The sequence below is a fragment of the Danio aesculapii genome, chromosome 18 (assembly GCF_903798145.1).
Source record: "Danio aesculapii chromosome 18, fDanAes4.1, whole genome shotgun sequence".
Lineage (NCBI taxonomy): Eukaryota > Metazoa > Chordata > Actinopteri > Cypriniformes > Danionidae > Danio > Danio aesculapii.
Genome location: NC_079452.1, coordinates 9,197,319 through 9,208,590, shown reverse-complemented (window position 1 = coordinate 9,208,590; position 11,272 = coordinate 9,197,319). Strand labels below are relative to the sequence as shown.

Here is an 11,272-nt window from a genome sequence, read left to right as displayed (position 1 = left end):
GAGTGGGTGCTTTTTAACAGTGAGTCATTGTCCACCTTCTGGTCTGCAGAAACTTCACCAGCCCCGCTCCCAGTCCAAGTAAAGCACGAAGCATTTGACAAAGTCTTCGGCAGATGGAGAGCCTGAGCCTGCAGTGATATTAAAGGTGCAGTAGGTGATTGTCTTCAGAAACATTTTTTTGGGGGGGGCTGGTTGAAAGTTTCTTCACATTCCAATAGTAATGATTAAAGTAAATAATCGAAATGTTTTTATATGTATTTTTATATTCTGGATAAGGCATACAACTAAAAAAATGTTTATCCAATTAAATATTGTCAGACCGACAAATAGCTAAATTACAGGTATCTCAAACTCTCTGTCAACAAATTTAAATTTGAATTTAAGCAAACAGATGCATTACTCGCGCACACACGTTAAGCACGGATCTACCGCTGACAGAGAGACGTCATCAGGCAAACTCTGCATCAACCAGAACTTCTTTCTAAAAGACCAACGTGGCCTTGTATCCATAAAAAGAAAGATTGTTTCTGAAAGGGCTTCTGCCAAAAATGCTGAATTAAAACGTTTCTAAACCCTGAATTAATATCACAATTACTCTTGCTGGAGGGCAATGACATTATGCAGTTCAAAACAATGATCAGAAGGGTGACACCACGGCTGAAGTATTTCTTTTAGACAGGTATGTTTTTTACTTTTTTAGCCACGCAAAGCTTATGTAGATTGTGTTCTTGTTAATGAATAAGTTTGCACGGAAGTGTTGTTCAGCCACTGAAAACATCAGACAAAAGATTGGCTTTTTTTTAAGTTCATGGGGTATCTTTTACAGTATCGATATTATAGTTGGTTAAATAGACCTGAGCATTCGTTATGTTCAAGTGAAAAAGGAGATGAAAACAAGCGATGTACAAGGATCAGCGAGCACAATTGAAAATGAAAAGTCACTTGTTGTCTTGGTAACGTAAACATAAGTGTAATGTAAAAAGATGACAGGATATTTCTGTTTTTAGCACTTCTTTTTTTCTGATCTATAATTTTTATTTAGTTTAATAACAAAACAAGTAAATGTGCTCTTCCACCTAACCAGCTATACTGAGGTGAAGTTTGATTTAAATTCACATATTCGTTCATTTTTGAACAGTGACAGCCTGTGACACAGTTTTGGGGAAATATAATTCCTGGCCTGTCAACAACTACACTTAATAAAGTGTGTGTCTCCATAGAGCTTTCTAACTGGTGAATGACATCATCTAGTGTTATATCTAATCAGTGTGCGTTCGCGTGTTTATGGCTTGAAGAGGCATGGCTTTGGATGGCCGGGGAGGGTCTAAAATTTCTAAGCTATTATGCTAATGCTAGCATTCTGGCCGATCAGATACCGCACCTGTAAAACACTCCATGAGGATGCAGCTGATATCATCAGATGCACCAACCATCACTATATAGAGCCAGAGCCCATCATTGTGTCTGACCAGATGCTCTAGTCCAGTGGTCTCATTGACAACATTTTCTGTCTCCGATCTCCTCTTGTTCAACTCTTTCACTGTCAGCCAGTCTGCAATGTAAAACATGCTCACACTGTGTGATTTCAGCCATGATTTGGTCATCTGAGACAAATGGTACGGTACGGTTCAGTTTGGTACGGGTCACCTTTATCAGGCTTGCGTTTCCACTAACAAGGGTACCCTTTTGGTGGGCGTGGTGTATGACAGAAAGTTTCAGTCGACGTCATTCTCACTTGAGGAAATGTCTACAATAAAGCTGTACGGGTCACTTACATATCATATGAAAAGCACTTCTCATAAAACAGATGCTTTATACACATAAATACTTGTGTAGAAATGTTTATTACAAATTTTTTAATGAACATGAGTTGATATAAACTGCAGATCAATGACAGTGCGAAACAGCCTACTGTAATGTCTGTAATTATATTAAATAACTTAATTAATGAACATATATAAACACATACAGCCCCTTACAGTCTCTGATATGTTACCAACTACAGAAGAACACACACAACAGACATTTCGTCCGTATTTAGGTTCAAAGCAACACAAAATATAGCCCACAGTCAGGGAAAACCTCTCATCTGTGTCTGTAATCTTCAGCAGCACATGTAGCCTCGGTTATAGAATAATTCCGTCATTTCCAGTTCATATTAGTCCAAAAGGTGAAGATAATAAGTTAGTTAATTATGGCATTTTGTTCATGTTTGCTGAAAAGTAATGTGCTCCTTTTTTTCTGGCTTCTCCTTTGTTTCTTCACGCTTCACTCTCGCGTTTGTCAGTGTCTGACAGGATCGGGTTTTAAAAGCACGTCAATAATCAAGCGCAGGTTATTGTCATCAGCTCAAGAAGTTTGTTATTTCAGATATAATGTTAGACGCGCGCGAGCGCTAGCAAGAAAGCGAAACCGCTCGCGCCTCAGACTGGCTCGTAAAAAACTACGGGGCACAGGGTAAATCTGCTCTTCTTCTTGGCTTTGTGGCTGTTCATCCAGACGACGACAAGGTTTGTTTGAGCCCAGATCGACCATGGCTTGTTATTATATGTATTTATAATTCCGCTGTAATCTCTCGGCTGTGTATTTCAAACATGATGGGTTTTTTGTTTTCATTTTGGCTTGTTGCGTAAGCGAATGACGTATCTCTGTAAACCAATAGCGTTCAGCTGCGCGTGTGGCTCCGCCTTTTAGTACCCTTTCTCGTGTTTGGTACCCTTTCGAAAAGGTGCCGAAAAAGTGGTACGGTACGGTTCGGTTCGGTACGCTTTTTGACAGTGGAAACGGCCATAAAAGCGTACCAAACCGAACCGTACCACTCAGTGGAAACGGGCCAAAATTGGAGAAATCCTAGAAGATTCCTGAAATCTTAGGCTAAAACCTGTGACCTTTGTTCGTTGGTTTGACATGTTCACCGTCAGCCACTTGCAATCAGGTTTTCAGACACTTTTCAGCCACTTGCAATCAGATTTCAGACACTTTCCAGCAGTGTGACGACAGCTACGACAAGCATCAAACCAAGAACCAATAGAAGCACCAATGAAAACATCCAGCTAAGGTTTAAATTTAAAAGTGCAGCATGTTTAAAACTATTGATTCTTTAGTGAACTCTTTGACTCAGAGTCTAATAAATTAATCGAGTTGGGTTCGGATCTTTTGTTTGATTGCATCGACGTCGATACGGTACATCACCAAATATGTACTTCCAGTTCTCGTAAAATGTGCATGTGCTTTCCCTCCACACACTAGCGGAGACGCAGGGGATCACGGGACTGATCTTGACGCGAAGATGACGATCACTGACCGATGGAGATTCGGCTGAAGGGAATAAAGGGTTAAAGTTAATTTTCACAACAATCCCACAGCATAGCCAACCTAGAGCTGTGTTTAATTTTTGAGACAATAACCTACGCTGCAGCATGGGATTCACCGGCCGTTTCCTAATTGTCAGACTTTGACAGGGACTTTGTCAGAAACTTTTACAGTTCAAATGCACCAGTTTCTTCTTCCTCCAGATCATAACATCTAAGCGTCATTAAAATTGTTGCCTCGTTTTGTGTTTGCAAAATATTTGTTTATTTGTGTGTTATAAGTTGTAATCACCCCGCACGACTTGTAATCACGTATCTATTATAGTTCAGTGCTTGTGCTGTATCTCTCAGGTTATCTGTATGGGGCTGTTCACATAACGCATCTAAAACCACGTTAAAAAAACGTGACGCGTGCTTCTTCCTTTACCGATTTAAATGTGTTTCTGGACTGGCAATCCTCTGTTGTTCCTAGCTGTTTGCCTTTGCTATGTCCACAATCAGCTGTTCCTTCACACACGCAGCGCGGTCAATTTTCAAAATAGTTCAACTTTTGCCACTGTGGATTAATCCTAAATGTGCGTTGTTGTTATTACTTGGGGTTAGGTTTAAGAGTAGAGCAATATGCTGGTCTGTATTTATTGCATTCCTGCATTGAGCTCTCACATACTCTCTGGCTGCTATTTCACAGCCGTAGTGAGCTTTTCTCTCGTGCTAAACACAGTCGACCAGTCGCAACAGACTGGGTCATTGGACCAATCAGCGCAGATTAGCTTCACGCTAAGGAGGGCTTTAGGAACAAATGAATCATTAACGATTCATATGGGGGTCCCTGGGATAATTAGTTAAAAATAAATGCATATTATAAGACAATGAAAGTGTTTTTTGACCTTGCACGCACATCAGCATGTTGTTGGAAACCCCCCAAACCAACATATGACCTTTTATAATGCAAAATAGGGGCTCTTTAATGAACACATGCCTGTTTCTATTCCCCCTGTTTATTCTAAGGCCTGTGTTTCCATTATTGTTCATTTTAAACTATTTAATTGTTAATTAAGCATTTTGAATTACCAGGACATAAGGCATGTTCTCATAAACCACCTTAATAAAGTACAACTAGGTCATACCCATGTCATTATACAAATGCATGTCCTTGTAAACCACCAAAACTCTCACACTTCCATGTAAGAAAACTGAAAACAGCCAGACAACCATTTAATCAAAGTCATTTCCTTTTATTTAATCATAGATTTTTTTATTTGAAAATGTATTTCCAGATAACGCAGAATTACATTTAAGTTAACAAAACAATTATTGGGTTAAAAAAAGATTTTAAACAATTATGGATAGTAAAACCTATCAACTTTATAGTCTATACTAAAAAACTACAGAATCTCAAATGTTTAAGATGTATGATCAATGAGTAAAAAATGTAAACAAAATATACACAAAGACAAAATACATGCATATCATCCCTGAGAAAATGATTCTTCTGTCCTGAGAGAACTGTAACACACATAAGCCTAATGGTCGATTCTTTTTCTGTGTGAGTTAATGATGTAAAAGCATAATTTTGGCTTAGCGTGTGAACTGACTCAATCTTGAAAACATGGCAATTCTGCCTCAGACTGGTATCTGTAAGTTGTCCCTGAAACAGGAAGCTCGTGGAGGAACTGGGTAGCTGCACAGGTCCTGATATATACAAGCCATCTGATCACTGGCTAAGTTGTCTGAGATTTCCATATTCCCGCTACTGCACTGGGTTCGCCGTGTAGTCACTGCATTCAAAAGCTGCTGACAGTTCCATGCTGTGATCTGCATGAACAAAGCATTCGTGTTACTGCTGTTTCATGGGGTTTTCAATTTAGACCATTAAGAACATACAGATGAAAAAGGAAATTCAGCAAAAACGAATTGTCTCAAAGTAAGGTAACTAATATCAGGAAATTACTTTATGTGCCTGGTTTCACAGACAGCGTTTAGATCAATTAGGTCATTTTTATAAATGCACTTAAAAAACATTCATGTGTCCACCTTGAGATAAAACAAGAGCATTGATATCATTTAAGAAAAGTCAGTGCAAGTTTCACTTGAACCTCAGACCTTTTAGTTTGGAACTAGGCTTAATCTTTGTTTTCGAAATCTGGAGTACATGTTTCAGTTGTGAAATACTGAAAAATTAATAACTACATGTTAAATGTTTGTTCACAATACCTAATTCATTAAATATTTCTTAAAGAATCTTAAACATAAAATTCCAACACACAGTGCTCAGCATATATGAGTACACCCCTCACAAATCTATCTTATTTTTTAATTCATATTTTTAATAGGAAGCTATAAAATATTATAATTGTGCATATACATTAGATTAGTCAGTACTGAAGCCAAATCTGGAGCTTATCTAAGAAAATAACTTACGATAATAGTCCAAAAACTAGCACACCCAAATTTATATGTTATAGAAAAATATTAAATACAAATTCAAAAAAGAGGAAAAATCAAGAGAAGCACAAAAAAAAACTCATTTTGCAGGTTGTAATTATTTTTTGCAATATTTTGCTTGAATTCAATTGTATTATCTTTCAATTTCTAAATATGTTTAGTGACTAAAATATAATTTTAATAAATATATATGTTTAATAAATCTGTTTTGTTTAAATCCACCAAAATACATTGCCTATATTCACTGAGAAATGGATAAAAATACTCATTTTTAAAATGGGGTGTATTCAATTATGCTGAGCACTGTAATTAAAAGAAAGCTTGGTTTAATGCTACAAATGTGAGAAAGCAATAAATGAGATCAGTCATGTTTGTATACATATTTTACACTACTTACCTCCACGATGATTAATTTGCTCTTGATAGAGCTGAAATCGTTAAACTCTTCCCCGAAGCAGAGTGTGACAGTGGGCTCTGGAGCCTGATAATGACCATCCTGATATAACTGCAGTGCTGCAGGAAAATAAAACAAGCAAAACATAAATCCTCTCATTTTTATGTCAAATTAGTTAGGAATTAATGAATCAGGTCAACTGCATTTCAGTTATAAGCTCAAAGCACTGAAGATAACTGGCTATTCACTGCGACAATCACTTCATTAATGACCAGTAAGTACTTCAGGTCACAAGTTATTTTGATGGCCTGTTTGTTACATTGCATCTACATAGCAACTATTTTTCATTAGATTATAAGTAGACTATTAGGTAGGGGTTAGGGTTAGTGTAAGTTGACGTACTTTTCTTATAGTCAGTTAAATATCTGTTGATAACAGATCAACAGATCAACAGCTATCAACAGATATTAAGCAGACAGTCTACTAATAATGGACCATCAAAATAATGTGTTACCATACTTTATTTACCAGGGGTGTCCAACCCTCTTCCTGGAGGGCTTCTGTCCAACAGAGCAGCTCACCTGGGGTCTCATTTTTAAAGGTGGCTTATGCAACTTCCCATACAAAAGTTGTAATTTATAAAAAAAAAGTTGATGGGAGAATGTGCGCTTAAAAATCAAGGTAATTGAACCACTTCAAATCATCATATGAACCATAATCCTTGATACATTTAAACTTAATTTGGTGTACGTTCACTTTTAGAAAGGTTTCTATGCAAATTTTATAAACCATTTCCTAAAACACACCCGAACAAAGTCTTCAGAAACTCAAAAAATGAGCAGGTAAGTGTGTTACAGCTGAACTCCAGGACTAAGTTTAGATAACTCTGCTACATATTGACTTTGATTAGTAGTAAATACCATTTCGGAACTGTATTTCAGCAGGATCTTTGTTTACCTTGTAGGAACCTGGCTGTATCGAAGATCTTCACCACAGCATCTCGCTCCAGTTTGCAGGGGTTGTACCGAGCATCCTGGCCAATCCAGAACACTCTGCTCTGACACAGACGCTTGATAAAAATGCCCTCTCTGTTGGCACGCAGCAGTACGCCACGCTCCAAGTGACTGAGGAGTTTGCGGGTGACGTGACGCTGGCGCTCATTCTTGATGCCATCAATGGATGGGAAGTAAATGTTCTGGAGGCTGTCTGACCCGTACAAGAAGCCATTAGGCGTAGAGGAAAGGCAGGGGGAGATACGGCAGCCCTCTGGATGAGAGGTCAGCATATTGTCCATCAGCTGACCTCCGTAGTAGAAAGAAATCAACATCTGAGAGAATGCTGGAAAAGAACGAGAAATGTGTGATTAGCCTCGTGCAGCAGTGAAAATACTAAGCGATTAAAACAGATTTCCTTTGCGTCTTTCAGTCAGCTCTGACGCAACGTTTTACACAATGTAAATAACATACCATTATTTAATGTGCTTCCAGGATCCTGATGAACAACAGCAGCTGTGAATGTACATAAAAACAATCGCTCATTAACAATAACACATGAGAGTCAGGCGACAAAAGAATTCATACTGTAAATTTTTATATATTTTTAAACACATTTACTCAAGAAAGTCAAAAAATCAATAAAGACTTCAAATTACTCTTATCCAACTTCTTAAACACTCTTAAAATCTAAATAAACCAGAGATTATTACCACTGATAGGTCCTTGCTGCCACCATTCTTGCACTGAAGGCATGCTACTGCGTTCATCCAGGGGAGAATGACTACTTCTCAAGATGCCCATGTATTCATCATTTGAAGACTGCACACACACACACATTACTCAGAAATGAGCCATCAATCAAACATCTCCAAGTAATACAAAATCAATACCTAATACCTTCTTCATTCTAAGGGAAAAGTGCCAATACCTCTTTAATAATATCATCCAAGTCTGGTGAACAGTCCATGTCAGTGGTTTCTTTTATGGTGGTGACTGTGCCTTTACCTACTACAATATAAGATATATGCTGTCAGTTTTAATAATTTGTAAAGACAAGGCAACATTTAGCTACACCAAAGTGTCTTTTTGTAGAAACTGAATTGTTTAAGAATTTGTTCTATTCATAATGTTTCTTGGAACAGAAAAACAAAGCACAAATACTCTTTTTCTCTCTCACACACACTTACACTTTTGTTCCTCCTCTGGCACAATCCGGTACACTTTGTAAGGCTCAGAAATGTCAAGCTGGGATCGGTCAGTAACTTCCTCAAAATCTGGGCTTTTGTTGAGCGCACAGCGCAATCTGGTCTTCCATGTCGCTGGTTCAGCTTTATCCCCCTCCTTAAACTTCCCTTTAAATATTGCCCACGCCTGTGAAAACACATGCTTAGTCAGACACCACCACAAAATCTGAAGAAATAAGTCTTGTTTCCAAGAGACTGAAAGCAGTGTGCATTAAATCGTATTTTAGAATAATACACAAACAAGCAAAATATCACCTAAAAGGTTAGTTTACCCCAAAATCAAAACTCTATTGTTAATCACTCGTTGTCGTTTTGTTACAGTTAGCTCTGAGATCGTCGTTCATCTTCGGAACATAAGTTAAGATATTTTAGATGAAATCTGAGAGCTCTCTCATCCTCCATATACAGCAATGGTTTTTAGATGTTCAAAGTTCAGAAAAGGAAATTGAAAACATTGTCAAAACATTCCATGGTGGTTCAGCTGTTATCAAACGAAACTCCAAGAATGCCTTTGTGCACCAGAAAAACTGTAAAAACAACTTTGTCCACCGATGTCTTCCATATCAGATCAGGTTGCACATTTACTGCAGGCATACGATGCTTGCATGTTGCACTGCTAACTGTAATGGCAATATGTTATACTGTCCACCCTAGTAAATGCACACCCTGACGACCTGATGCAGGAGAGGACATATAGATGTGTTACAGAGGCAAAAATGTGTTACAGATTACACACTGTAAAAAAGGATATGATCAATTGGTCATGACAGCATAGGTTTTTTAGTTCATTGTTACTTCTTAACAAGGGCGTAGCAACCGGGTGGGACGGGACGGGGGGGGATCACTTTTAGAAACAGACCATTTAGAAACAGGTGATTAATAATTATATGAACGTATGTTCTCATACAGCTGCCCCCCCCCCCCCCCCCCCCCCCCCCACACACACACTTTTAAAATGTCCGTTACACCCCTGCATATTAAACTAGGTTAATCATGTTCTAACTTAATTTTATAAGTTATGCAAGCTGTTTTAAGTCAGTTTAACATATTATAAGTTCAATGGACCCATAAGGTTAACTTGATTCAGTTTAAGGCAACCAGAATGCAGTTGAACTACTGATGTCACATGGAATGTTTTGTGTTTAGTTCCTTGTCTGGACATTGAACATTTTGGGACCTTTGCTTTCTATGGAGGACCAGGAGCTCTCAGAATTCGACTAAAAATCTTCATTTGTGTTCTGAATGGGGGTGAACCAAAACGTTAATGTAACAATAAGAAAAAATTGTCTATACCTTACATGTGATTAAGTTATGGAACAACATCATTTGGCAATGAAAACAATAAAACAAACATAAAATAAGCTATCAAACTTTGACAAAATCAAAAATAACTAATTTCAGATGTTATGATTGTAACAAATTGCATGTACACAGGGATCTATCATCTAACAACAATCTTTTAATAATAACACAGCTGTTAAAAAATCTGACTTTTTCCAATAACAACCATATTATTATTATTATTATTATTATTATTATTATTATTATTATTATTATTATTATTATTATCATCGCAATGCTGCATTATTCTTAATCGTATTGTTACTGTTATATCTATTATTATTATTATTACTATAATGTTTCGCTTACTTTGAAAATGGACGCATCCACCTCTTGATTGTAATCTTGTTTTCCCGCATGTTTCCAGGGGATTCGAAACATCGTGCGCTCCTCATCCTCCCACTGCAGTCCATTATAGATGTTACTGTTAATCTGTTCTATAAGCCACTGTTTCAGTCTGCGACCGCCCGAGTTCATCTTGTAGCCCTTTACTTCACTAGTATGTCGTTACAAACAGCTGCTGAGGAATATTAAGTACATACTCACAACATCCAAGCAGCTTTATTTATAATGTAAAGACACCCGCGCAAGAGAACGGAGAGTGTAGCGAGAGCGGATTGGCTTGCGCAACTCCAAGGCGTCCAATCTCTACGCCTTATGCTACCGTATCATGAATATGTAAATGAGATTATACGAAACGGAGGCATTTACAAGAAATCTGTCTGAAAGGAAAAGAGGGGAAAGGGACTTTACAGGTTTATCCACCCTATACCTAAACTCAATTTACTGAACTCTCCTGAAGATCCCATAGATGGGATGAAATACATGCTAAATATAAAAGCACTTGGCAATGTGTATTTACACACCAATATATAGATATAGATATATCTGATGCATAAATATATAGATCTCTGATGCAGATTTGATTAATTACTATCAGATATTTGATTTGTTGACACCATTGTCAGTTATGGTAGTCTTAATGTGTAATCTAATTTATTTTACTTACAGGCTACATAGTAGCCTACATAAACTGTATATTGTGGTGTATTTATTCTTCATAAACAGTTTATGAATCTTAATTTAACCATAAACAGCAGTCGTGTGCAGTTAGTTATAATATGCACTGTAAAAGTTCTAATGTCATTTATTCATTCGTTTTCTTTTCGGCTTAGTGCCTTTATTAATCAGGGATTGCCACAGCGGAATGAACCGGCAACTTATCCAGCATATTTTACGCAGCGGATTCCCTTCCAGCTGCAACCCAACAATGGGAAACACCCATACATATTCTTTCACACACATACACTATGGCCAATTGAGCTTATTCAATTCACCTATAGTGCATAAAACGCCACGCCAACACAGGGAGAACATGCAAACTCCACAGAGAAATTTTAATAGTCTACAGAACAAACCATCATTATACAATAACTTGCCTAATTACCCTAACCTGCCTAGTTAACTTAATCAACCTATTTAAGCCTTTAAATGTAACTTTAAGCTGTATAGAAGTTTCTTGAAAAATATCTTGTAAAATAT

At 37.4% G+C, this 11,272-nt stretch overlaps 1 protein-coding gene across 1 annotated transcript; it reads right to left on the bottom strand.

The window, feature by feature from the left end:
- Positions 1-4,555: 4,555 nt before the first annotated feature.
- irf8 (interferon regulatory factor 8) lies at positions 4,556-10,282 on the bottom strand. The gene is made up of 8 exons (XM_056478919.1): positions 10,040-10,282; positions 8,333-8,516; positions 8,074-8,153; positions 7,856-7,964; positions 7,617-7,658; positions 7,108-7,488; positions 6,154-6,269; positions 4,556-5,126 (listed from the first exon to the last, which is right to left on the bottom strand). Exons 1-8 carry the CDS (start codon positions 10,205-10,207, stop codon positions 4,935-4,937), a joined length of 1,272 nt encoding a protein of 423 aa, XP_056334894.1. The 5' UTR covers positions 10,208-10,282; the 3' UTR covers positions 4,556-4,934.
- Between the last annotated feature and the right edge of the window lie 990 nt (positions 10,283-11,272).